This window comes from Phalacrocorax carbo, chromosome 25, assembly GCF_963921805.1.
Source record: "Phalacrocorax carbo chromosome 25, bPhaCar2.1, whole genome shotgun sequence".
In the NCBI taxonomy this organism is placed as follows: Eukaryota; Metazoa; Chordata; class Aves; order Suliformes; family Phalacrocoracidae; genus Phalacrocorax; species Phalacrocorax carbo.
Window position 1 is genome coordinate 1,928,105 of NC_087537.1, and position 25,024 is coordinate 1,953,128.

A 25,024-nucleotide genomic window follows, 5' to 3' on the forward strand; every position below is an offset into this window, starting at 1 on the left:
CAGTTTGGCCCAGTTGGGTCCAGTTTGGAGAGGGAGTTGACAGTAAATAGTGGGGGGGGGGTTTTCCCACCCTGTTTGTTGTCAATACAAAGTGTGGGGGGGGGGCATGGGGGACACGCACACGGGGTTGTTCCCGGGGGGGCTCCAGCCGGCCGGTCCCCCCAGCCATGCCCTGTCCCCTTGTCCCAGCGTAGCCAAGGACATCTGCCCCCCCTTGTCCCCCCCCCAAGCCATCAGTCCACCCTGTCCAGGGCGGGAAGCCAAGGCCGCCCTGTGCCAGCCCGCGCGGCCCCTGCTGCATCTTAATTCCTCTAATTTCGCCCAGATTTGGCTCATTTCGGAGCGAAAAAGGGGGGGGGAATTGCTCCTGTAGGGCACTGACACCCCCGCCCCGGGTGTCAATGGAGGGGTATGGGGTGTTTAGGGGGGGGTATGGGTGCTGCCCCCACCCTTGGGCGTCGGGGGGGGTGAGTGGAGTGTCAAAGGGGAGTGTCCATGGGTGCTTCCCCCCCCCGGGTGCAAATGGGGGGGTCTGTGGGTGCTGTCCCTCCCCAGTGGGCAAGGGAGGGGGGGCATGAGCACAGACAACCCCCGGGATATCGGGGGGTCCCTGGGTGCTGCCCCCCAAGTGTTAATGGCGGGGTCCCTGGGTGCTGCCCCCGCCCCGGGCTGTCAATGGGGGGGTCCCCCAGTATCCCCCCCTCGTATGCGACGCGTGATGATGGGGGGCAAGCCCCGCCCTACGGGGGACGGCAGCCAATGGGCAGCCAAAGATTAGCATATCTCTCCATCCTCCCGGCGGGGAGGGGCCGGAGGCGGCTTCAGCGCGGCTCTATCGCGACCGGGTCGCGGCGCTGTCGCGACAGCAAGTGGGGCGGCGCCGGGGGGGTGGGGGCGTGGCGGGCGCATGACGGAGCTGCCCGGGGAGAACGAACCGGCGGGACCCCCCGAGCCGCCCCCCGCCGGCCCCGGGGCCGGGCACGGCAGCAAGGTACGGCGGGGCGGGGGGGGAGGACCGGGGGGGGCGAGTGTGCACCGGGGGGGCGACCGTGCACCCTGTCCCGGGTGCTTTCAGCCGCTTTGGGGTGTCGCCGGCGGGAGGGGGGGGGCAGCCCCGGAGCTGCCCCGGCATCCGCCCCCCCCCCCCCCGGCCCCGCTACCCCGCATCCCCCGGGCGGGCTGGGCTGGTGCAGCACGGGGGGACCCTGGGGGGGGGGCGGTCCCTGGTACCCCGGGGCGGGGGGTTCCTGCCACCCACCCCTGGGGGGTCCCTCCGGCAGATGCAGCGGCTGAAGCGGTCGCTGTCCCTCCGGACGCTGCTGCGGAGCAAAAGCGTGGAGAGCCTCTTCCCGCGGCCGGGCGGGGGGGTGCAGGGCCCCGGGACCCCCCCGTCCCCCCCGCGGACACACGGCTTCCAGCAGTACGTCTTCAAGAAGCATTGCCCCTGCGAGCTGTGCCGGCAGCTCATCGCAGGTGGGTGCCGGGGATGGGGGGGGGGGGGCGGCGCAGGGGGTCGGTTTGGGGGGGGGGCAGCCCCTGCCCCTGGTTGTGACCCCCCCCCGCTGCCTGCAGGCAACTCGCGGCAGGGCCTGCGGTGCAAGGCGTGCAAGGCCGGCGTGCACCTCTGGTGCTCCGAGGGGATCTCGCACCAGCAGTGCCCCGGCAAGACGGTACGTGCTGCTGGGGGGGGGGGACACGCACACAGCCCCCCCCCCCCCGCACCCCCCCCCCCCCGCGCCCCAGCCCTGTCCTCGGGGGGGCTGCAGGCAGCGGGGCTGCGCACACGCGTGTGCACCTGGACGTGTGCCCACGTGTGGGCAGGGAGGTGTCGGGGCGTGTGTGAGCACCCTGTCCCGGGGGGGACACTCAGGCCCAGCACCCTAGCTCTGCCCCCCACCCCCTCCCACGTGCCATGGGGTGCTGGGTGCCCCTTTTCCCCAAAATTCATGGTTATTTTTCCCCTAGGCCACCTCTTTCCGCCGTAATTTCAGCTCGCCCCTGCTGCTGCCAGAGCAGGGGGGCTCTGCGCAGGGCTCGCCCCCCACAGGTGAGCCCCTGGCCCCGGCTGCACCGCGGAGCCAGCCTGGGGTGCAGGCTGGGCTGGGGGGGGACCTGACACCCCCCATGTCGTCCCCCCCCCAGACCGCAGCGCGAGGGTGGACCCGGTGTACGAGGCGCTGCGGTTCGGCACCTCCCTGGCACATGGCGCCGGCTCCATGGAGCTGCCCCCCAGCATCCAGGTACCCCCCAGAGCTGGGGAGGGGTGGGGGGCACTGAGGGGGTGTGGGACACCCGCCCCCCAAGCCCTCCCTGTGCTCTAGGGTGAGAAGGCAGCGGCTGGGGAGGAGAGCGGGGACACCACGAGCAGTGCGGGGAGCCCGAGCGGCAGCGGTAAGGGGGCGGCATTGGGGTGCGTGCCAGGGTGGGGGCCTGACTTGGAGGGGTTGGGGCTGACTCTGTCCCCCTGTCTGTCTGTCTCAGCAGCTGTCACCCTGGCAGAGAGGGATGGTGTGGAGGAAAAGAGCCCTGGGCAGCAGGTGGGGGTCTGGGGGGGCAGAAAGGATGGGGATGAAGGGTGCGACCGGGGGGCTGGGGTGATGCACGGGGGCCGAGGGGTCGTGGGCATCGAGACTGGGAGGCAGGGCACAAGGGATGGGGTGTTGGAAGGGGGCTTTGGGGCAGAGGGACAGGAGCTGGCACGGGGCTGGGGGCTGTGGGGCAGGGCTGTGGGGCAGGGCCAGGGCCGTGGGGCAGGGCTGGCTGTGTCCGCAGGCTGCCCGGCGGCCGGTGCGGCGGGACGGGGCGCCCATGTTCTCCTACGTGGCTCTCTACAAGTTCGTGCCCCAGGAGCACCAGGACCTGGCGCTGCAGTAAGTGGGGAGGGGGTCAGTGAGGCGGGGGGGGCGGGGCGGACCCACAGGGCAGCTGACGGGGGGACATCCCCACACTGCCCCACGCCTCCCTCCCCCCAGGCCCGGGGACAGGGTCACGCTGGTGGACGACTCCAATGAGGACTGGTGGAAGGTCAGGGCGGGCCGTGGGGTATGGGGGGTTTTGGGGGTGGGGGGGGTGAACACACTGGGGCGGCCTGTTCGCAGCCCCATCGCGTGTCGGGGTGGCCACCAGTGCAGCGAGCGTGGTGGGTCTCAGCCGCCGCTCGGCCGCGCCGCAGGGGAAGGTGGGCGACCGGCTGGGCTTCTTCCCGGCCAACTTTGTGCAGCGCGTCCGTCCCGGCGAGAGCGTCTGGAGGAGCTGCCGCGCCGTGCAGGGTGACAAGGAGCAGGGGCGCATGAGCCTCAGGGAGAACCAGGTACGGGGGGGACCCTGCCGGTGCCAGCACCTTGCTGCCCTGGGGTGCACTGAGTTGGGTCCGTCATCAGCGGGGTGACACCAGGGCTGTGCCCCACTACCCATCCGTCTGTCTGTCCGACCCAGATCTGCGTCGGCGTGGGCAGGACCCAGGGCCTCGTCCGGGTGACCAGCGGGAAGAAGCGGGGGCTGGTCCCCGCCGAGGCGCTGACCGAGATCTGAGGGGCAGCATCCGGCCCCCCATCCCCGGTGTCCCCATCCCCGCGCCTCCACCTCCCCAGGATCACCGCGCCTCAGGAACCCCGTCCGGGTGGTACTTGACTCACGCCCAGCCATGCTTTGGGGGGGGGGGCCTGTCCCCAGCGTCCCCATCCCGCAGGGGTCCCACCCGAGGCACGCGCTCGGCTGGCAGGGGACACAGGGGTGACACACCCCCCCCCCAGGGTGGCACTGCCCACAGACGGGTCACCCCCACGGCTGCTCCCACGCCGCGGCGTGCGCGGAGGCGGCGGTGGGGGAGCGCGTGCACGGCAGCGCGGGTGTGCAAAGCCCCTTGCGTACACCCGGGCACGCGCCTCTGCTGGGGCACGCGCAGGTGCGGCTCCACGCGCGCGCACTCCGGAGCCGTGCGGCCCCGTATCTGTGCACTAACACACGCGTGTGCAGCCCCACGTGCACGTGCCCTGCCTTCGGCTCGCCCAAGCAATAACCCGCCCCCCCCCGCCCGGGCACCTCCTGGCCCCGCTCCCGGCGTGCTCCGGCCCAAGATCCGAAATTAAACGCTGCTGCCGCTGCGGTGTTGGTGTCACCAGGTTGTTCTTCTGCGCCGGCCCGAGGAGCTTCGGCGCTGCCGCGTGTCTGGGCAGAGGGGGGTGCTGCTGGTTCCCCCCCCCCAAGTGATCCTGGGGGCCCGTGGGCTTGTCTTGGTGCCATCCCCGTGGGCGCCACGTGCCACCCGCCGTGGGCACTGGGGCTCCTTTCTGGCCGCATGAGTCACGCCGCGCCCGGCTGCGGTGAGTCACCGTCGGTGGAACCGGCAGCAGGGCCAAGGACGGAGCGGGCGCCGGGGCCACGGCGGGGTGTCCTGCTGGGGGGGTGGGGGGCGGGGGTGTGGAGGGGGTGATGCGTGGGGACACGGTGCGTGGACACAGGCTGGGCGTCGGGGGGGCAGCTGGCCCCTCCAGCCCTGGGCCCAGGTGATCCCATCACCTGTGTGATGAGACAGGAGGGTCTCAGCTGCATTTCTTATGGGTGGGGACACCCCCCCCCACCCCTCCCCCAGTTTGTAAAGCTCCGACTGGCCCCAGGGGTTGTGGGGGGGAGGCTGTCCCCATCCGCAGCGTGGGGGGCAGCACCCACAGGCGTGGGGTTGGTAAGGAGCCGCTTGGGTGAGCGTGGTGTGTCCTGTGGGGTGCCTGGAGGGGCCAGACCTGGCTCAAGGGGGGGGTCCCTGGCGTGAGCTCTGCCCCCCGCTACCTCGTACCGGTGCCCGGGGGCGCGCAGACCCCCTGAGCCGTCCCAGCCCGCAGGGGGCATCCTCCCCTGCGCAAGTCCTGCCCCGCTCGGTGCCGTCCCGGCGCTGCTCGGGCTGCCCGAGGGGCTGCGGGAGCAGAGCCCCCCAGTAGCTCCCTGACACTCAGCTCTGGCTGGAGCCAGGAGGGGAGGGGGGCTGCAGCGTGTCCTCCTGCTCAGTGGTCTCCAGCCCCCCTGGGGACCAGCAGGGCTGGGAAGTGGCTCCTGAGGGCGCTGGCTTGGGGACACGCAGGCCAAAGCCCCCCCAGGGGCTGCACCCCCACCCTGGGCACACCAGCACCCATTTCTTGATGCGTGTCAGGGACACGCAGGTGCCTCCAGCTGCCCCCAGGCCACCCCCGTTGGCTCCTTCCCTGGCCCAATGGCATCCAGCAGCCCCCCGGACTGGGCCATTATGGGGAGGCCGAGGGCCCCGTGCCCACAGGGGGCCTGCCTCTACCATTGGCCGCCTCCCGTTGGGGGGCAGCAACACGTTGGGGTGCTCAGGGTCCGGCCAGGCCCTTTCCTGAGCCCGAGGAACACATCAGGCACCGGCTATAGAGGATCTGGCTGAAGACGCTGCTGAGCAGGGATGGGCCCAAGCCCCAGCATCGCCCTAGAGGAGCTGCTGCCTGTCCCTGCCCGGGCAGGGGGCCATGGGGAAGGGCTCCAGGTGGCCCCCAGCCCTCCTCCCACCAGGGCTCAGCACGACAGCACTCTGCTTGTGAGCAGAGGTGTTGCAGCCCAGCTCCGGCAGGGGAAGGTGGCTGCGGCTGCACGCAGAGGAGATGCCGGCGCAGGAACGGGGCTCTGCCTGCAGCGCTGCCCTGCAGAGCCAGCCCTGGGGCTGCCCAGCCCGGCCTGGGAGCTGGTGGCAGCAGGACTGACGCGCTACAGCTCGCCCTCAGCCCAGGAACTGCCCCACCAACTCGCGCAGTCCCAACGAACAGGGCAGACGCAGCACCAAGGCGGGGAGCAGCAGTTCTTTCCCAGCCCTTCCCTCCCAGTTGCAGAAACCATGGACAGAGAGAGCCCAAGTCAGCAGGAGGAGTCCTGGATGTGGTGTTTTATTGAATGCTCGTGGATGGAAAACACTATGTACACACGACAGCCAGCGTTTACTTTACTTCTTGGTCTCCTCCTCCTTGGAGAGGGTCTTAATGATCTCCTCCTTCTTGGCTTGCAGGCGTTCCTCACGGCGCTTACGAGCCTCCTTGGTCTTGGACCTGCGAGCTTCGGCCTGGTCGCTGCAAGTTAAAGCATTTGTGAGTGCACAGAGATCGCCCCAGAAACCTCGAGCGCGCCTTTGCCACCAGCCGCGGTCCCCTCTCGCCCCACAGGCTCCTGCCCCACCAAACGAAGCGAGCACAGCTCGGCAGGCTTTGCTCTGCAGCTCCCAGCGGAGCTAACCTGGTCCCGCTCAGCCCCGAGCGAGGACGCCGGGTGCTGCTGCCCTCCCCGCCCGGCTCCGAGTCCTGGCCAAGGATGGGCTGCGATCCTGGCTCTGGGGAGTGCCCGTCCGGGCCGGCTGGGGTCACACATCTTTACTAGAGACCAAGGTTAAGATACCACCTTTTTTTAACCAAGTACACAGCATAATTTTGAAATCCATCGGCTTTTACGCCTCCTCACCTCCCCTTGTCAATCATTTACTGATCCAAGTAGGTGGATCAGTAGATCTGCCAGTTTACAGCTGCGTGAACAACTAACATCCGCTACCCCTGCAGTGAAACACGCAGAGCTCTGCCAGGATGACGAATTTCTCTGCTTCGAGCCAGCCCTACCCAGTTTTGGTTTGATTCTTCACCAGGGCTCCAGGTAGAGCCACCAGCAACAGAAGCCACCTGGAATTACCTGCCTGCAGAGTTCATTTAAAAAAAATAATCGATTCCACAACCTGCAAGACCGAAGCTTAACAGTGAGGCAGCACTTACGCCAAGAGCTTCTTGCGAGCTTTATCTGCCTTGAGCTTGTGGATGTGCTCCATCAGGATCCGCTTGTTCTTGAACACGTTACCCTTGACCTTCAGGTACAGGCTGTGATACCTAACGGAGCAGAACGGACTGTAAACGAGGCTGCCCGGGAGATCAAACCACTGTGCAGCTCCCAGACACCCTGCGCCCCTCCCGCAGAGAGCGGCCAGCACAAGCGTGCTGGGAGGAGCAGGGTCACTCTGAAGCTGCTGCGCCGGCTCTTCCCGCCTCTGAGCGGGCAGAGGGCTTGCCTGGAGCACTGCCAGGGTCACTCTGGACCAGCTCTCCAGTGCCACACCTCCCAGAGATTTATTTTCATCAATCTGCCCGCCAAGGAGGTGGCTGCCGACAGCAAGAAAGGGGTATTGAAGTGTGTGGCCACGTGGCCCAAAGCTCGGCACGGCACGCTTACATATGGCGGTCGATCTTCTTGGACTCCCTGTATCTGCGGAGCAGGCGCCTCAGAATTCGCATCCTCCGCATCCAGGTCACCTTCTCGGGCATACGAGCATTGGCCGTACCCTTTCTCTTACCTAGAGAGGGAAAACAGGATGAGAATGAGGCCGCGTTTCGGCAAGTCGAACAACAGGCTTTTGCTGGAGGGTTTAATCCTTCTCTTTGCTTCAAGAAGAAAACTATCGACATACAAACTGTATTTTTATGCCCTGCCACAAGACTCTTGGTGGTTGTTGCTCAATACGCACTTGCAAATGGACCACGTACCACAGAAAACAGCCATTTCTCCAGTTCTCAGAGGGGAGCCAGCACTTACCGATGCCCATGTGCCTGCCCTTCCGGCGGGCCAAGGTGTTCTTCCTGCATCGGGCACGAGAGTGAACGGTCACAGGTTTGCGGATGATCAGACCATCCTTAATCAATTTCCTGATCTGCTGACCTATGGAAAGAAATTCCATGTTCAACATCTTATGTGCAATGAGAGGACATGTTAGGCAAGTAGGCTCCCATTCAGCTTGTACGAAAAGGATCCAACGCTAAGGACAAGCCAGAACTTCCCCCAGAGCCCCTTCGCGCTGCTGTAGTTGCTCTTTTCCTCTCCCATTTCTCCCTCACTAGTTATCCCCGAGGTCGCCATGTACTAACCCCGCTACCAACAACTCACCAGGCACCACATCAGCGCACTGGGGAACTCTGTAAATCCTGCTGATAGTCTCTTTTCCACTTCGAAGTGCAAAGATGCTTCTCAAGTGTCAGAATTTTACCTAAGCCAACCTCACTGCTACCGAGCTACTCAAAAGGCCTCTCGCTGCACCCCTGACGCATCCCTTTTCCACAGGGCAACACAAGCGATGCGTAGCGCGGCCGTGCCCGTGCGAGACAAATACTTACGCGAGTTGGCGTTGGCGATCTCATTCGTTTCGTTGGGATCCAGCCAGACCTTCTTTTTGCCGCAGCGCAGGACGCTGGAAGCCAGCCTCTTCTGCAGCCGGAGCATACTGCGGAGAACCACGCACACAGCTCAGCGCCACGCTCGCTGCCGCGGCCTGGGACAACCGGCGGCGAGCCTGCTGCGGCACGACGGGGCAGGGCAGCAGCCAAGGCCCGCGAGCGGCGAGGCCAGCCCCGCTCGGCGGCCCGCTCCTTCCCCCAGGCCCCTCGGCCGCCATTTCGCCCCCTCCCCAGCCAAGGCCCGGCCGCCATTTCCCCCCCCCCAAGGAGGCCGCAGCCGCCTCACGCCGTCGGGCCCCACCCCGCAGCGCGGCTAGGAAGCCCCCCGTTACGGCGACCGCCCCGCCGGTCACCCCGGCTCGCCGGGGCCGGCCCGGGAGGCGGCGGAGCGCTGCCCCTCACCTCATGGCGGCGGCGGCCGGGCGGAAAGGGAAAGGCGGCGGGCCTGGCCGCGCCCACAGCCAGCGCCGCGGGGAGCGGCACCTACCACCCCCCGCCCGCCCCTCTCCGTCCCCGCGGCCTCGGGGCGGCCCGGAGCGCGGCGAGAGAAGAGTCGCGGTGGGGTTGCGGGTGGAGAAGGCAGGCGGGGCGCCAGGGCCCACTCGGGACGTGGGGGAAAAGACGTGTTTCCCTCCCTGCACCACCACCCACCCCCCCCCGCCGCGGAGTGGTACAGCCCACGTCTGCGCGGTGGGGGGTGCTTAGCCGGGCCGGCTCGGCGCATGCGCGGTGGTGGCGGGGAGGCTGTGGGCAGCACGTGGGTGGTGGGCGAACTGGCAGGGGATGGGGGGCGCTGGGCAGCACTGGGAGGTCAGGGGCGCGCCCGGGGGCTGTGCAGGCAGGCTGGGGGGGCTGCAGGGAGCTGGGGAGACGCCTCCTCCCCAATGGTGGGCCTGCGTTGGGTGGGCAGCGCGGGGCCGAGAGGTGCAGGGCCCGGCTCGGCCCTGCCTTGGGCCCGGCCCCGCTCTTGTTGCAGGCCTCCCCTCACATGGGGGGCTGCAGGAGATTGTCCCCAGCCTAGGTTCGGCCTCGTTGTTGGATCTGAGGAAACCTGGGCCCAGGTGGTCCATTCCTCACCCTCCCCGCCAGCCTGGGAAGCTCTAGGTTAGCAGGAGTTCAACGTCAGCTTTTGTCACATTGCTTTGCGTAGGAAGTGATGGGATTCCCATTTCTCCAGTGCTCATCTGTAGTCGTTCCTTGTTTCCCAAGGGTGGTGCGAATGTCCAGAGGTTGGCGCAGGAAAGGGGCGAGCTGGGGTCTCAGATCCCGCTTCGTTTCCACACGTGGATTAAGTTCCGCCTCGTTCGCAGTCCCTGGGTTATGGTGCTGCTGAGGAAAGAGGGGACTTGCATTTTCCTGTGAAATAACCTGTTAATACCTGTGGTAACAGGGCTGCAGCAAGGGCTGACGTTGGCAGAGAGCGTTTTACCTTCCCAGCAATTTGCAGTCAAAGACACAGTGAGGTCTGGATGTGTCTGTGGCGCCATTTGCAGTTGGGAAACTGAGGCACGGGCAGGCTGAGCGGCACCTCATGGCTCTCCCAGCCACAAGCGCCTCCCCAGAAAGTGCTGTAGTGAGGCTTGAAATGGGCCCGGTGGCAACTGGCCTCCTTCGTGTCGGAGAAACAACCTAGAAAAGTGCTGGAGCCTCTCCAGGAACAGATTGGTGAAGAGTTCCTGGAAGAAGGGAAAGCTTGCAAAATGACAACGTATAGATTGTAACTGGCCTAAAAACACAGGGGTTTCTCCGCGACTGAATTCTCACTTCAAAGCAAGCTTGACCGGCGAAAATGTTGCTTTTTAACCATGCTGTTGTTATACAGAGCCCAAATTCATGATTTTGCAGCAATTCTTTTCCCTCTTTCCTTTCAACCACTGAAGGCTGCGAGTGGTTGGAGAGTGGAAGCCCCAAAGGCGCCTCGTTAAACACCCAAGACAAGATGCTAACGGTTCCTTTTGAATCTGGCGGCCGCAGCACAGTCAGCATATGGCGTGAGAAGAGGAGCCGATGGCAACAGATTTTTGGTTCGTTTTGAGAGAAAAACACAGATAAACACAGGCTTTTGCTGTTTAAAAACTGACTCATCATTTTCATAAAACAAACAGCAAAATCTGGAGGATCCTGAGACAGGAGAGTGGCTGGGTTTTACTTACCGGCCCAGGAGTGGCTCTGGAGTTTTGCCGCTGGAAATCAATGTCCTGTAAAGCTTTTGGCCAGTTGTGTGGGCTGGAGACAGGAGAACGGGTGTGAGACACAGGGGTGCGTGCGTCCCCGAGCCCTGTGGAAGTGCCACCTTGAGCTCCGACACCTTCTAGGGGGACAAGGATGAAGAGACCAATCTGCCCCCAAATTCAAGGAGTGGTTTCGGCCCAGGTAGGGATGCTGCTGCTTGTGCACAAGCCCCTCCAGAGAGGTGCGGGAAGCTCTGCCATCCCTCCTCTGCCTGCTCTCTCGCATCCCACGCTGGATGGGCACGTCCGTAGCTCTGTGCCTGCCGAGCTTGCTGGTGCTCGGAGCAGCGGGCCGGGGCAGAGAGGGGCTGTGCTGGCACACCGTGCCCCTGGCGGCGCAGGCGGCAGCGGGGGGGTGCCGGGGAGCAAAGCAGCTCTGGCAGCGGGAAGGGAGAGATGCTGTAATTGTGTTATGCTCCCACACAGCTGCCTGGGAACGGTGCGCTCGCCCTCCGCCTCCGGGCAGGCTCCCTGCTGGCAGGGCCCCCACCGCCTCTGCCCTGGCACCCAGCTCTGCCTCCCCCAAACACCCTCGCCACCACGCTCTGCTGCCCCTCTGCTGCCAGATTCCTGCTGTCCCAGGACTCCAGGCCTGGGCAGGGTAGGCAAAGCAGGAGACGGGCAGGCTCTGGTGTTGAGGGCCGAGGAAATCTCAATGCCCGGAGCTTGGCCACGCACAGGGCGCGGAGCTGGGCACGGCTGGGCTCCGGGGTGGTGCCCCGGGGTCAGTGGTGCCAGCCTGTGTGACCTTGGGCAGCTCATCCCCCTCCAAACCTCCCTTCCCCACCTGCCCGGCTGTCACGAAGCGCGCGTCGGCGCTGTCGTAGGCACCTTGCGGTGCCGGTGATGGATGGGGGCTAATAATGGAAAATGTGGCGTCAGCTGTCCCACTTCCCCGGGCACATTGTCCCGCAGCTGCGGGAGCTGGGACTGGAGCAGGAAAAGACCCGCTGGCATGGGGTAGGGTGGGGGGTCCCAAGGAATTTTTAACTTTCCAACAGCCGGCGGCAGCGGCTCCTGTGGTACATACAGTTGATGTGAGATGAATGCGGGAGGTCTCAGCCCGGTCCTGCCTGGGGAGGAGGTGACCGGCCCCGACACCAATGGGCTCCCCAGGGAGGGGACAAGGGCAAGCTGCGTCCTGCCTGGCACGTGCTGCCTGCAGCCCTCGCCCACCAGCACCCGCTGGCACGAGGAGGCAGGGACGGTGCTGGGGTCCCTCAAGGGCAGCTGCAGCCACGCTGGGGGCTGGTGGGTGCCAAGTGCAGCCCCTTCCCCAGCTGCACGTGGGGTCCACCGGCCCTGGGCAGCCCCCCATTGCTGTGGGGATGTGCTGGATGCTTCACACAGGGCATACGGATGGCTCTGTGTGCGGCCATGGGGAGCAGAGGGGCTCGGGGGGGGGGAGCATGGGTCACTCTGAGGCTGTGGCGGGGGGGCCTGGGGGGGAGAAGCTGGAGGTTTAGGGGCAGCCTTGTCCTGAGGGAGCCCTGGGTCCCCCAGACCGTGGCACATCTCGCTGGTGCTGACGTTTGGGGGTGGGGGTGCAGCTGCATCTGCACATCCCCCCTAGAGCCACACAACAGCCTGGGGGCCCTGTGTCCCCCCCCATCTCTTTTTGGGGTGTGTGTCGTTCCCCCCCCCCCCAAGAAAGCAAGCCTGCTCCAGGCTAAAGGCTGGATGTGCAAGCTGCAGTGGGCACCACTGTGCCCCCCCGATTTAGGGAGGGGGGATCCTCATCACCCCCGCTTTTTTCCGTCAGGGGAAGGAGCCGTTTTGAGGGTACCCTACCTGGGAAGCAGGGGGGGTTGGGGTGTGTGTGCATCCCCGCATCCCTCATCCCTCCCGGGAATGCGGTGGGAGCGGCCGAGGCGGAGGCGGCCGCCCGCCATCCCTCGTCCCCTCCTGCCGCCGTCCCTACTCCTCCTTCCTCCTTCTCCTCCTCCTCTTCTCGCTCACTGCACGCCAGGGCCGCCGTCACCGCGGGGGCCGGTACGGCGGAGGCCAGGCCTGGGCTCCATCGTCATCGTCATCGTCTTGTCCCTGTGTGTGTGTCCCCGCCGACCCCGGCGAGCTCCATGGTGCGGGAAGGCGGCATGGCCCGTACCCCTTACAGCTCCACGCAGGACATCCAGATGGACGTCTTCGACAACGCCGCCCTCCAGGTGACACCCCCGGAAATTTGGGGACGGGGAGGGGGGGCTGCATCGGTACCATCGTGTGCTACCCCAGGGTGCGTGGGGGCGGTGGAGGGAGGGGGTGAGCCCCGTCGATTCCCCCACGGGGCCATGGCAGCGCCCCCGACCCTGTGGGGAAATCAGTGGGGTACCCCCACAAACCCTACCCCTCAAATCAGGGGTGATTTCACCCCCCGGCATGCAAAACAGTGTGCCCCCCACCCATAACCGAGCTACCCCAGGAGGGACCCCAAATACGGTCATCCTCCCTCCCCATAGCCCCAAACATCCCAGGGGAGGGGGTGTCCAGCCCCCAGGTTTGGGGAGTGCATGGCGGGGAGGCTCTGTGCTGCTTGCTGTGTCACTGCTCCCCCCCACTCACACCCCCCATGGGGTTTGCCCACCTGGAGCACCCCAGATTGGGGAGGTGGGTGCGGGGGTGTCATGCACACCGGTAAACTTTCAGGAATTGGGAAAACTCTGCCGGGGTGGTGCCCCCCCACCCTTGTCCCCTTCACCCTGGGGGGACAGGGAAGGGATGTGTCCCCTGCTGGTCCCAGTGGGGTGGGGGGCACCACAGACCAGTGGAGCACCTCATCCCTATGGTCTGGGTGGGTGCTGTCCCCACCCCGCTCACCCCCATGGGAACAGACCCCCATCTGTGGTGCCCTGGGGAGCATCAACCAGCTGGGGTGACAGTTTTGGGGGGGGACAGGGGATGGAGACGCAGGCCCTGGTCACATAGAGGGGGGGCTGGCAGGGCTGGGTGTCTCCCCCATCTCCGGGGGTGTGTGGCGGTGTCTCTGGGTGGCTGCAGTGAACCCCACACTGGCAGCGGGGCCACCGTCCCCACCCCAGGGACCTGCATCGCTGAGCCCCATGCGTGTCCAGCCCCTGTTGGGAGCGGCAGATGGGGTGGGTGGGGGGCCCAGTGTTGGGGCCGGGGGCGAAGGACCTAAAAATACCCGGTGCTGCCCGGTGTGGGGACCACCCATCCCCAGGCTGGGTGGCAGCTGGGCCCAGCTGTCCCTCCGAGACGCCAGGGAGGTGACAACCCTGCTCGCCCCGGCATGTCCCAGCCTCTCGCCCTCCCCAGGGTCCCCCCCCCAGCATGGTCTGGCATCCCCCCGCCGCCCCCCACGAGGAGGTGCTGCAAGGGGCATCCCCGTCTCCTCCAGTCCATCCCAGGAGGAGGCACTGGAGGAAGCGGGGGAATCCTGTGGGGGTGCTGGCTGGTGTGGGTGGGTGTGCGGGTGCACACACATGTGCACCCCTTTACACGGAGCGTGCATGGGTGAGGGGACGGTGCCCACGCGTGTGCGGAGCTCGGGCGCTGGGGGGGTGGTGTGGGGACGCGGGCGGGCGTGGGGTGCCCCCATAGCAGCCGCCTCCCTGGGGCACTGGTTGGGCTCTGGTTTGACTTGGGGAGGGCCGTGGCATCTGGGGGCTGCGGCGAGGCTCTCCCCCAGACCCGGTCAGCCCTGCCAGCTCCCTCTCCTTTCCATGAGATCAGAGATCCAGCCCCCTGGATAAGGCGTTGCCAGGTCCCTGGGGAGGGGGCTGCATGGCCTCTGAGCAGGGGGGCAACCCCATCCCCTTCCCTGCCTCAGTTTCCCTCCTCTTGTCCCCCAGGAGCTGGGTTTGCTTGCAGGGTGGGGGCGGAGGGGGACGGGGCATTCCTGGCAGCTGGGGCTGGGGGGGCAGAGCTGCCCCCCATGTCCTGGGGCTCCAGCGCTCCCCTTCTGCCCCCCCCATCCTCTCCCCAGGGCAAGTACAGCAAGCGCAAGAGCCGCTTCAAGCGCTCGGATGGCAGCACCTCGTCCGACACCACCTCCAACAGCTTCGTCCGGCAGGTGAGCAGTTGCGGGGGGGCAGCTGTCCTGGGGGGTCCCGTGGGACCTGCCTGCCTGTGGGGACCCTTGTCCCCCTGGGGACTGAGGAGGGGGTGTCCAAGTTTGCAACTGAGCCTGGCCTGGGGGGGAGTGTGGGCATTGCAATGGCCAGACCCACCTGTGGCCCCCGTCCCTACTCTGCCCTGTGGTGGGTGCTGGGGGGAGTTGTCCCCCACCCTTATTGGGAGCATCTGGTGTCCTGTAGCCTCCCAGGGGTTCCCTGCCCCTCCTGGGGGTGCCAGGTAGGTGACACATCCCTGATGTCACCCAGCTGGCATCAAAGCTGCCCTCCCCAGCCCCATCTACCCGGCAGAGCTGTTGGCTTGGCAGCAGCCCCTGCGGCCCCCCCCGGCCCCCACTCCCTGCCCGGCACAGGGCTAAATATACCCCAGGCGGCTGCGAACGTCCCAGGGCTGAAACCTGACCCACGGGTGCCCCAGCCCAGCGCCCGCCTGACCCACTCGCCCCCAGCCCTGCCACCATGGAGATAGCCGGCAAAGACCACCCCGCCGCCCCGGTGAGCGTCCCCCCCGCCCCACAGTCCCCCGGCACCCGGGACGTAGCCCCCAGCACCCTCCCGTCCTGGCTTGCTGGCTCTGCCCACGGAGTGGGGTCCCCCTCGGCTCCATGGGGGTTGGAGCAGGTGGTCCCAGGAGCTGGTGGGACCCATGGGGTCTGCAGGGTGAGGGTATCATGCCTGGACCCCGAGTCACCCCCCCGCAAAGGCCCTTCCAGACTCACCATGTGACTGGGGGGCTCGGAAAGGGCCAGACCCCCAGCAGCAGCAGGAGGAGATGGGGGCAGCTGGTCTCTGCCCCATGGCTTTTGGGGAGGGGTGCCCTTGGGTGGGCTGCTGCCCCATGTCTGGGGGTAGGGGCCTGTGTGAAGGAGAGCGGTCCCCACCTCCCCAGTGATTGGGAAGTATGGGGCAAACTGGGGACGGGGCTCCCGCTACCCTGGGGGGCCCTGGTGGGGCTTAGGGGATTATGGAGGGGCTTGGGGGGAGCAGCCCCCCCAGGGTGGTTGGTGCCTTTGCCGTTCCCCACAGCACCCACTGCCCTAGGGCTGGGGGAGCCCGTGGGTCTCTCTGCTGCCCCCCACCTGGGCTCCGGCCCCAGGGGGCTGGGGGGTGAGCATGGGGTCTCCAATCCCACCCCAGCTCCAGCCTTGTCCTGGGGTGACCCCGATTCATCCCACAGCACCCTTTCCCCATTGCCATGGGACCCCTTGGTGGGGGACAGCGCTGTCCCCGCTGGCCTCCCTGCGGGTGGGGGGCAGCCGGGGGACGGCGGGCAGGCACGGGGGGGTCTTGTCTTGCCTTCCCGGCTCTGACGAGGGGCCCAGGGAGGCCGGTGGCAGCGGGACGGGAGCAGGCGCCGGCTCGGTATCACGTTCCCTGCCGGAGCGGTGGGAACAGCTGTGCCGGCCCTCGGCCTGCCGTAACCCCGCCGGGATGCCACCAGGCAGGAGGTGCCCCTGCCTGCGGAGGAGGCAGCTTTCAGGGGTGGCTTCTCCCCAGCATGCCCAGAGACCACGATGATGGGCACCAGCCTTAGAGAGAGGGTCCTGGGGAGGGGGCAGATGGCCACAGGGTCGGGCTTGGGGCTGGGTTCCCCGCTTTGGGGGAGGACGGAGGGGGCTGACCCCCTCTCCCCGCTCTCCCAGGGCTCGGCGGAGTCCTACACCAGCCGCCCCTCGGACTCGGATGTGTCCCTGGAGGAGGACCGGGAGGCGCTGCGGAAGGAGGCCGAGCGCCAGGCCATGGCGCAGCTGGAGAAAGCCAAGGTGGGAGGGCTGGCCTGGAGACCCCCCACCCGCCCTCACCTCCCCAGCTGTGGGCAGGTATCCCTGCCACCCACCCTCTGCGGCCCCTGCCCCAGCAGGATGGGATCCGCTGTGGGAAGGGGCTGACCCCAGGCTCAGGGACCCCCCCAGCCCCCCTCGGCGCTACCCCTGCTCTCCATCCCTGCGGTATCCTGTCCCCTGAAGCGGTGGCCCCAGGGTCTCTTGGTGGCATTAGGAAGGCGGTGGGGTCTACTGGGTGGAACTGGGAGCCTGGACGCCTGAGTTCTCGCCTTGGCTGAGCACCCATCGCGCTTCGGCTGCAGGCCCAGGACAATTAGCTAATGAGCCCCTCGTTAGCTCCTGGGACGTTGTGGCCACAGTGTCCCCAGCGCAGGCTCTGGTGAGCGGCTGCGCCGCGGTGCCCGTAGGAGCCGAGCCAGCCCCGCTGCCCGGCACCCGCCTGGCCCGAGGGGGGACCGGCTCTCGCTGTGGTGGTGGGGGTGTCTCTGCGGTTTGGGGTGGGGAAAGGTGCTGAGCCCTCTCCTCTTGGCAGACGAAGCCGGTGGCGTTTGCCGTGCGGACAAACGTCGGCTACAACCCGTCCGCCAGCGACGACATGCCGGTGCAGGGCATGGCCATCTGCTTCGAGCCCAAAGACTTCCTGCACATCAAGGAGGTGGGCAACGGGCTGGCGGGGGCGCGGGGCTGGGGGCACTCCGGGGGTGGCAGCCCTGGGGGTGGGTGTTGGGGGTTTCAGGTGTTTCCCACCCCTCCCCGGTGCAGAAGTACAACAACGACTGGTGGATCGGGCGGCTGGTGAAGGAGGGCTGCGAGGTGGGCTTCATCCCCAGCCCCGTCAAGCTGGAGAACATGCGGCTGCTGCAGGAGCAGAAGATGAGGCAGAACCGCCTGAGCTCGAGGTGGGGCTCATCCCTGACCCTCCCTCCCCCAGCTCCCCCCAGCTCCCCCATCCCACCCTCACCCCTCTCTGTGCTTCTCCCGTCCAGCAAATCGGGGGACAACTCCAGCTCCAGCCTGGGCGACGTGGTGACGGGGACCCGCCGGCCCACCCCCCCGGCCAGCGGTAAGAGTGTCTGGGGTCCCCACAGCCCCTGGCCTGAGCAGGGCAGGACCAGCCTGGGGGGGTGCTTCCCCCGCCCTCCGCCACAGCTCCGGCCCCTCCGCCCCGGGTGCAGGCAGGCGGGTGCATCCCTTACCTTGGGGACCCCCCTCTCCCCTGCTTCTCCCCTCCTCCCATCCCCACCACCCTCCCGCTCTTCCCAGCCCCACCATCTCCATTTTTCCCTTCTTCCATCGCCATTATCGCTCTTCTTTTCTCCCTCCCCTCTCCCGGCTCCGGCTGCCCCTCCATCCCCAGGTGCCCTGGACATGCCTAGCTTTGCCTTTGACCCCGATGAGTTAGAGGAGGAGGAGGCCATGGAGACCCACCGCTCCCCTAAGAGTAGCGTGAGCAGTGTCACCACCCCCCCCGCCCACACCAAGCGCATCCCCTTCTTTAGGAAGGTAACGGCACCCACCGGCCCCGTGCTCGCCTGCTGCACCCTGCCTGCCCTAACACTGCCTGGGAGGGCTGGCGGGGGCACTCGCTGGGTGCTGGGGGCCACGGGCTGCCCGAGCACCCTGCCTGCGCCGCCACGGCCTGTCCCCGCGCCGCCGCGTGGGCATGAGCGGCTGCGGGGGACGGGGCGGCGGGGTGGCCCCCCATGCGCCCTGGGGTGGGTCAGTGCGTGGCTGTGTCCCCCCCCGGTGGGCCATGGGACGGATGAGCCCGTGGCTGCGTCCCCCAGTGGGCTATGGGATGGATCAGCCCGTGCCCCCCCCATGGGCCAGGGAATGGATCAGCCCGTGGCTGCCCCCCCATGGTCCATGGGATGGATCAGTCCGTGGCTGCCCCCCCCCGTGATCCATGGGATGGATCAGCCCATAACTGATCCTTTCCCCATGATCTACGGAATGGATCAGTCCGTGGCTGTCCCCTCCGTGATCCATGGGATGGATCAGCCCGTGCCCCCCCATGGGCCATGGGATGGATCAGTCCGTGGCTGCCCCCCCGTGGGCCATGGGATGGACCAGCCCGTGCCCCCCCGCCCCTGCCCGCCCCCCCCGTGTGCGCATGGTGTGTGCCCGCACGGCCGCTGTCTCGTCCCCCCGCTAATGGGAATGGACTGTTCCTTCCCCCCAACCTGGGCCGAAGCCGGGAGGGGGTCGGGCGCAACCACAGCGCGGGGCGGGGGGGGTCTGCAGGGGTTTGTGGGGGGAGCAGACCCGGGGGGGGGGCGAGCCCCCCCCCTTCACCGCCCCCCCAGCCCCCGCTTGCACCCCAAATCTAACTGAGAGCAGAGCGATGCTTCGTGTGAAACACGCTCACGGGGACGCGCGTCCCCAGGGGCAGCCCCCCGGGGGGTCCCGCGCCCCCCGGGGACCCCCCAGCCCCGCTCGGTGCCCCCGCTCCCCACGCCCGCGGATAACACGCATGCCTTGTTTGTCTTCTCTCGCCCCCCCCACCCCCCGGCCCCGTGCGGCCTCTCGGGACGTAGCGAAGCAGAAGCAGAAATCGGTGAGTAGCGTCAGGACCCCCCTGGGATGGCCCGTGGGGAGGGGATGGGGTGCCCCCCGCTTGCAGCCCCCCCCCCACCCTCAGTCCCCAGAGCTGCCCCCGCAGGGGCGAAGCCCAGCGTCCCGCCCCGCATCCCCCCGGCCCCGCTAACACCCGGCTCTGTCCCGCAGGCCGAGCATGTGCCCCCGTACGACGTCGTGCCCTCCATGCGGCCCATCATCCTGGTGGGGCCGTCGCTGAAGGGCTACGAGGTGAGGACTGGGGGCGCGCTGGGCGGGGGGACACACACACGACACGGCGGGGACCCCGGCCCCCATGCTCTGCCCCCCTGCCTTCCTCCCTCGCCAGGTCACGGACATGATGCAGAAAGCGCTCTTTGACTTCTTGAAGCATCGCTTTGACGGCAGGTGAGACAGGCGGCTGCGTGGCGGGGGCACCCCTAACGCCACAGGGGGACCCCTAATCCCACAGCAGGCCCCTAACCCCATAGGGGTCCCTTTACCCCACAGAGGGACCCTTAACCCTGTGGGGGGACCCCTAACCTTATAGGAGAACCCCTAACCCTGTGGGGGGACCTTTAACTGTGTGGGGAACCCCTAACCCTATAGGGGAACCCTAACACCACAGGCAGACCCCTAACCCTGTGGGCGGACCCCTAACACCACGGGTGGACCCCTAACCTTGTGCGGGACCGCTTACCCCATAGGGGAACCCCTAACACCACAGGCAGACCCCTAACCCTGTGGGGGACCCTCAGCCCAGCCCCATGGTTCTTGTTATTGGGGGGATCTCTCCCCTGAGGAGCAGGAGCCCTGTGGATGAGGTGGGAGGAAGGGGGTGGAAGGAGGGTCCCACCCTGCCCCCCACCCAAGGTGCTGGGTGTGTATGTGGTGGGGTGTGTGTGGCCCCCGCTGTTGCTCCCCCAGCCCACTCGTGCCCTCTGCGTCTCGCAGGATCTCCATCACGCGGGTGACGGCCGACATCTCCCTGGCCAAGCGCTCCGTCCTGAACAACCCCAGCAAGCACACCATCATCGAGCGCTCCAGCACGCGCTCCAGCCTGGGTAAGGCGGTACCGCGGCTCACCCCCACCCCAAGCCTCCATCTGTATCAGCCCGGCAGCCTGTCCGTCCCTCAGCCTGTCTGTCCGTCCCGGGGTGCTCGTCCCGCCCATGCCAGGGTGAGGTGTGGGGGTCCGCCGCCATGGGGTGCCTAACACAGGGCTGGTTTGACTCAGTCTCTCTCCCCCTCCTCCCCTTTTATCTTCTCTCTGTTGTGTTTTTCTTTCCATTTTCTCCTTTCCTTTGGGTTTCCTCCCCTCCACGCCGCTTCCTTCCTCCCCTGCTCCTGATACAGATGTCTTGGGTATGTAGCTTGGACCCGCCGGGACCCCTGGAGACCCCTGCCCGGTGGGGGGCAGTGGGGGCCGTGTCCCCTTGGATCCCCGCCTCCCTCCCTGGCCGTGGCCAGGCTCTGGGATGCAGCAGGGTCCGGCCACCTGGGCAGAGTCTGAGGGCTGGGGACACCCTGGTCACACAGCCCCGTCTGACCCCCCCCACCCCAAGTGTGTGTGGTAGGGGGCTTTGCCCCTTCCTCACCCAGCCTTGCCAGCGCTGGGAGCCCCCGACACCTCCCTGCTGCAGTGAAACCCCTATCCCGGAGGCTGAGGTGGCACTGGAGTGGCCAAGTCCCAGTACAAGAGCCTTCCTAGTCCTGTCCCACTCCCCTCACCACATCTCCCAGCGGTTGTCCCCGCAGCCCCTGCGTGCTCGCCCGTCCCCCCGCGCCGTCCCCCTGACCCTCGCTGTCTCCCTGCCCCGGCAGCCGAGGTCCAGAGCGAGACCGAGCGCATCTTCGAGCTGGCCCGGACGCTGCAGCTGGTGGCCTTGGATGCCGACACCATCAACCACCCGGCCCAGCTGACCAAGACATCCCTGGCTCCCATCATCGTCTACATCAAAATCACCTCCCCCAAGGTCGGTGCGGGCCCCCGGGGTGGGTGGGGGGCAGCCCCAGCCCCCGCCCCGCCATGCTGCGGGGGTCGGGCCGGGTTCCTGCAGCCACCCTGGCTGCCCTCTCCTGCCCCAGGTGCTGCAGCGGCTGGTGAAGTCCCGGGGCAAATCCCAAGCGAAGCACCTCAACGTACAGATGGTGGCCTCCGACAAGCTGGCGCAGTGCCCGCCTGTGAGTATGCCCCTCCCTGGCCCCGCCCTGGCCCCGCCCTGCCCCGCCCTGGCCCATGGTCTCCTCCCACCCTCAGGAGATGTTCGACATCGTGCTGGACGAGAACCAGCTGGAGGAGGCCTGCGAGCACCTGGCCGAGTACCTGGAGGCGTACTGGAAGGCGACGCACCCCCCCAGCAGCAACCCCCCCAACCCGCTGCTGAACCGCACCATGGCCACGGCCGCCCTGGCCGCCAGCCCCGCGCCCGTCTCCAACCTCCAGGTACAGGTGCTCACCTCCCTGCGCAGGAACCTGGGCCTCTGGGGGCGCGGGGGCGCCGAGACCACCCCCAGCCCCCCCGGACCCCTCGAAGAGCACGCGCTGTGAGATGGCAGCGGGGACGCCCGGCCACCCCTTGGATCGGGGCCACCCTAGGGATCTACAGGCCCCCCCACCCCCCAGGAGTGGGACCATCCTTGGGATCGGCCCCACCGGGAACCCGTGGCCCCCCAGGGGTGGGACCATCCTTGGGATTACCTCCCCTGGGGACCTGCTCCCCACTTGGGGTTTGGGGCCGCCCTGGGGAAATGCAGCCCCCCCTAGGTTTGGGGTCACCCCTGGGATTGGGGCCGCCCTGGGGAACTGCAGCCCCCTGGGGTGGGACCGTCGCTGGCATTGCCCCCACCCTGGGGACCTGCTCCCCGGCCTGGGTTTGGGGCCACCCCTGGGGATCTGCTCCCCTCTCAGGGTGTTGGGGCTGGCCCTAGGGTCAGCCCCAGGGATCTGCTCCCTGCCTGGGGCTGGTGCCAAGCCTGGAGTCGGGGTCCCCCTGGGGATCTGTGCCCCCTCCCAGGCCTGGAGCCCCCCTGCGGATGTGGAGTCCCCAGGAATCGGCCCCCTCTGAGACCCCCTGGGAATGTGGGTCCCCTCTGTGCGGCCCAGGGGATGCTGGGGTGCCAGACCCCCACTCCCACACCCCTCCAGAGCTCTGGGGGAGCCATGGCAGTGGCGAGGGCTTGAGGGGTGTCCTGGTGTGGGTGAGGGCCAGCTGGGAAGGGGGTGCAGAGCCCCGTCTCACCATGGGCTTCACGGTGCTGAGCCCGGGAGGTCTGTGGCACCCACCCAGGGCAGGAGGCAGAGGAGGGACGTCTGTCCTGTGTTGTCTGTCGCTAATTCTTGCAGCAAGTGGGACGCTGCTGGCACACCAGCCCCCGCCCCGCAGCCCTCCCCGCGCTGCTCTTCCCCCACCCCCTGCCCCGTCACCCCCTTCCTGCCCTGGCCCTGCCCCAGAGACCCCCCGGTGCCGTTTGGCGGTGGGCTGTCGTGTCCCGGGTGAGCCAGGCCAGGCTGGGCAGGAGCGCATGTGCCCCCCACGCCAGCCCCACAGCTAACTCACCCCCCCACTAACTGCCCCCCCCGTCCATCTGTCCGTCTCTCCTTGCACGGTGTGGTTGCTTCTCCTAACCAGGGTCCGTACCTAGTGCCTGGGGAGCCGCCGCGCGAGGGGGAGCACGGCCGCCTCCGGCAGGGCCCGGGCGAGGCGGGGGGCTGCGGGCAGGGCCGACCCCCCCCGCCACCCGCCCGCCCGGCCCCCCGCAGCCTGTCCCGCCAGGACACCTTCGACTCAGAGACCCCGGGCAGCCGCGATTCGGCCGGCACGGAGCCCAGTGATTCCTGCTGCATGGACATCGAGACGGACCCTGGCGAGGAGGAGCCGCCGGGTCCCCCTGGTGCCAGACCCCGCGTCCCCCCTGGCCACCAGCGCCCCGGTGCCTGGGACGGGGACGAGCCCGGGCACGAGAGCCGGGGGCTGCGGGGCCGAGCCAAGGGCCAGGACCGCTACTGCCCCGACCCACCGGAGCCCCTCGGCCTCGACCAGAGCGACGTGGAGGGCTGGGGCCAGGACGTTTACATCCGTTAGGGTGAGGGGGTGCAGGCAGGGGATGGGCCCCCCTCCAGCACCAGTAGTGGGGTGGGGGAGAGCCCCGCTGGTTGCCTTTGTGCCCTCCCAGAGCCCAGCCAGCCGTGCCATGGGGAGCCCCGGTTTTGCCCCGGGGGCTCCCCCTGCCTCATTCCTTGGTGTGGGGGGGGTCTCGCCCCCTGCCGCAGCCCCCCAGCATCTCGCGGTGCCTCGGGCCCTCCCTGCCTGGCAGGGAGAGCAAGTGACCAAAGGGGACCCTGGGGGCTCTGCCCGCAGCCGGTGTGTCCCCGTCCCCTGCTCCGGGCACGGGGTGGGGGGCCGTGCTCCCCACCCAGCCATGCCTGCTGGCTGCCCAACCCCCCTCCGGGTGCCCCTGCTTCTCCATGGTGCTGTTTGCCACCCGGCTGCGGGGGGACCCCTGAGCTGGTGGTGGTAGTGGGGGGTCCCTGCCAGCTGCTCCCCACCCCCCTAGCAGCCAGTGCCTGCAGCCTGGCACCACACCCCTGCAGGGCTGTGACCCACAGCCCCTCCGGCCCCCCAGCAGCTGGGGTGGGGTTGCATGTGTGTGCGGTGTGCGCAGGGCTTTGGGGCGCACCAGGCACTGGGGGGGTTCCCCACTGCCCCAGGCTGTGCCCCCCTGGGGTGCTCCCTGCCCGGGGAGGGGGAATGTTTGCATGTGTTTGCTGTGGAGAGGCTCTGCCTGAATTTGGGGGGATCTGAGCCAGTTTGGGGGGGGTGTCTAACACGTGCTAACAGCTGCCCAGCCCTGGCCTGTCACAGCCATGGCAGCACCCAGAGGGTCCCTCTGCCCTAGGGGGGGCGGGGGGTGTATCCCATGCTGCCCCCTCCTTTCCCTGGGACTGCCAGGCAGCGCCAGGCTCCTGCCCCCCACCCCCCACCCCCGTGCCAACCCCCCTGCCGTGCCTGTGTGCTCTCACCCCATCCAGCTGTGTCTGTCTGTCTGTCTGTGAGCCTGTCTGTCGTGTCCCCCCCAGCCCAGCCAGTCTACCTTTGCCCCCCCACCCCTGCACCCTGGGGCGCTGCCTTCTGTGCCCACCCCAGAGCACCCCTCGTCCCCCCCACCCCTGTGGGGGTGACCACACCAGGATGGGGAGGGGACACCCCACATCCAGCCCTCACCGTGGGGCTGGGCTCGCCTCACTTATGGGGCAGCCCCTTGCTCCCCCCCACCCCGGGGCGATGCTGGGGGCCCCCGGGGTCACTGCCTTACCCAGACCACCAGCCTTGCCAGCCCAGGTCGGGGGGCTCGGGGGCACCCAGCTCTGCCGCTGCCAAGCCGCCTCCGCCCATTGTGTGCCTCAGTTTCCCCGTTTTTTGGGGTGTTGGGGGGACTCGGTGTCACCGCCTGCCAAGTGCTTTGAGACCCACCTGCCCTGGCGCTCACCCCCGTGGTGGCGGGGGTCCGGGCAGTGACCCCCCCCCTCCCGCGGGCAGAGGGACGTCCCGTATTTATGTCACTCCACAAACTTTTATTTAAAAAGACCCGACAAAGTGTATTTTATTTATTTATTCTCATTGGTGTGTGGGGGGACTCGCCCCGCTCGCTTCGTTCTTTGTAATAAACATTTCGGTGAGACCTGCCCCGCGGCCGTGCCTGGTGGGGTCTGCGCCGGCGGGGGGGGGACACACGGGGTCCGCAGCCACCAGGGCCAGAGCCGAGACCGGGCACAACTCAGCGCTGCAGTGACCCCCCCATCTCTCCCTGGGGTGGGCCTTCAGCTGGTGCCTGGGGAGGGGGCACTGCCGGGGACGGAGCTGGGACCTGCCCGGCTCCTGTGTAGGGGCGAAGACCCAAAGCAGGCGTTAGTGGGGCTCCTGCCGCCCCGCTGCCAGGGTGATGGTCGCTGGCGGCGGCCGGGCTCAGCGCGGCCCTCGGCCGGGTCTACCGGCGCTCGGCCGGCTCTGGACACGCTATTTACAGGGAATAAATACAGCGCTGCCGGCTCAGGGCTGCCGGCACCTCCACTCGCTCTTCTCCGGCCAGTACTCGAACGCCTTCCTGCGGAGAGGACACGGGGGCGTCAGTGGCACCTCGCTCCCTGCCCTGTTTCCATC

The 25,024-nt window shown here is 67.7% G+C and overlaps 3 protein-coding genes across 11 annotated transcripts; 2 read left to right on the forward strand and 1 right to left on the reverse strand.

Annotated features, from left to right (window-relative positions):
- The first annotated feature begins 805 nt into the window (after positions 1–805).
- On the forward strand, positions 806–4,100 carry STAC2 (SH3 and cysteine rich domain 2). 7 transcript variants are annotated; one of them, XM_064473656.1, is made up of 11 exons: positions 806–991; positions 1,281–1,473; positions 1,573–1,670; positions 1,966–2,047; positions 2,143–2,240; positions 2,322–2,391; positions 2,482–2,537; positions 2,773–2,870; positions 2,973–3,024; positions 3,173–3,310; positions 3,436–4,100. In XM_064473656.1, the coding sequence occupies exons 1-11, from the start codon at positions 908–910 to the stop codon at positions 3,529–3,531; spliced, it is 1,065 nt and encodes a 354-aa protein (XP_064329726.1). In that variant the 5' UTR covers positions 806–907; the 3' UTR covers positions 3,532–4,100. The 7 variants fall into 7 exon arrangements, with proteins under 7 accessions (XP_064329726.1, XP_064329721.1, XP_064329720.1 ...); XM_064473651.1 differs by having other exon boundaries at positions 3,221–3,310; XM_064473650.1 differs by having other exon boundaries at positions 2,485–2,537.
- A 1,772-nt stretch (positions 4,101–5,872) lies between these two features.
- On the reverse strand, positions 5,873–8,763 carry RPL19 (ribosomal protein L19). The gene is made up of 6 exons (XM_064473136.1): positions 8,604–8,763; positions 8,142–8,248; positions 7,567–7,689; positions 7,207–7,327; positions 6,756–6,866; positions 5,873–6,068 (listed from the first exon to the last, which is right to left on the reverse strand). The coding sequence occupies exons 1-6, from the start codon at positions 8,606–8,608 to the stop codon at positions 5,945–5,947; spliced, it is 591 nt and encodes a 196-aa protein (XP_064329206.1). The 5' UTR covers positions 8,609–8,763; the 3' UTR covers positions 5,873–5,944.
- Positions 8,764–10,740: 1,977 nt separating this feature from the next.
- Positions 10,741–24,550, forward strand: CACNB1 (calcium voltage-gated channel auxiliary subunit beta 1). Of its 3 annotated transcripts, none has more exons than XM_064473584.1 (14): positions 10,741–12,597; positions 14,376–14,462; positions 16,167–16,286; positions 16,840–16,962; positions 17,070–17,206; positions 17,294–17,370; positions 17,665–17,810; positions 19,035–19,115; positions 19,213–19,271; positions 19,818–19,927; positions 20,688–20,839; positions 20,952–21,047; positions 21,124–21,309; positions 22,496–24,550. In XM_064473584.1, the coding sequence occupies exons 1-14, from the start codon at positions 12,511–12,513 to the stop codon at positions 22,946–22,948; spliced, it is 1,914 nt and encodes a 637-aa protein (XP_064329654.1). In that variant the 5' UTR covers positions 10,741–12,510; the 3' UTR covers positions 22,949–24,550. The 3 variants fall into 3 exon arrangements, with proteins under 3 accessions (XP_064329654.1, XP_064329655.1, XP_064329656.1); XM_064473585.1 differs by lacking the exon at positions 17,665–17,810 and adding an exon at positions 18,845–18,864; XM_064473586.1 differs by lacking the exon at positions 22,496–24,550 and having other exon boundaries at positions 21,124–22,489.
- Positions 24,551–25,024: the final 474 nt, after the last annotated feature.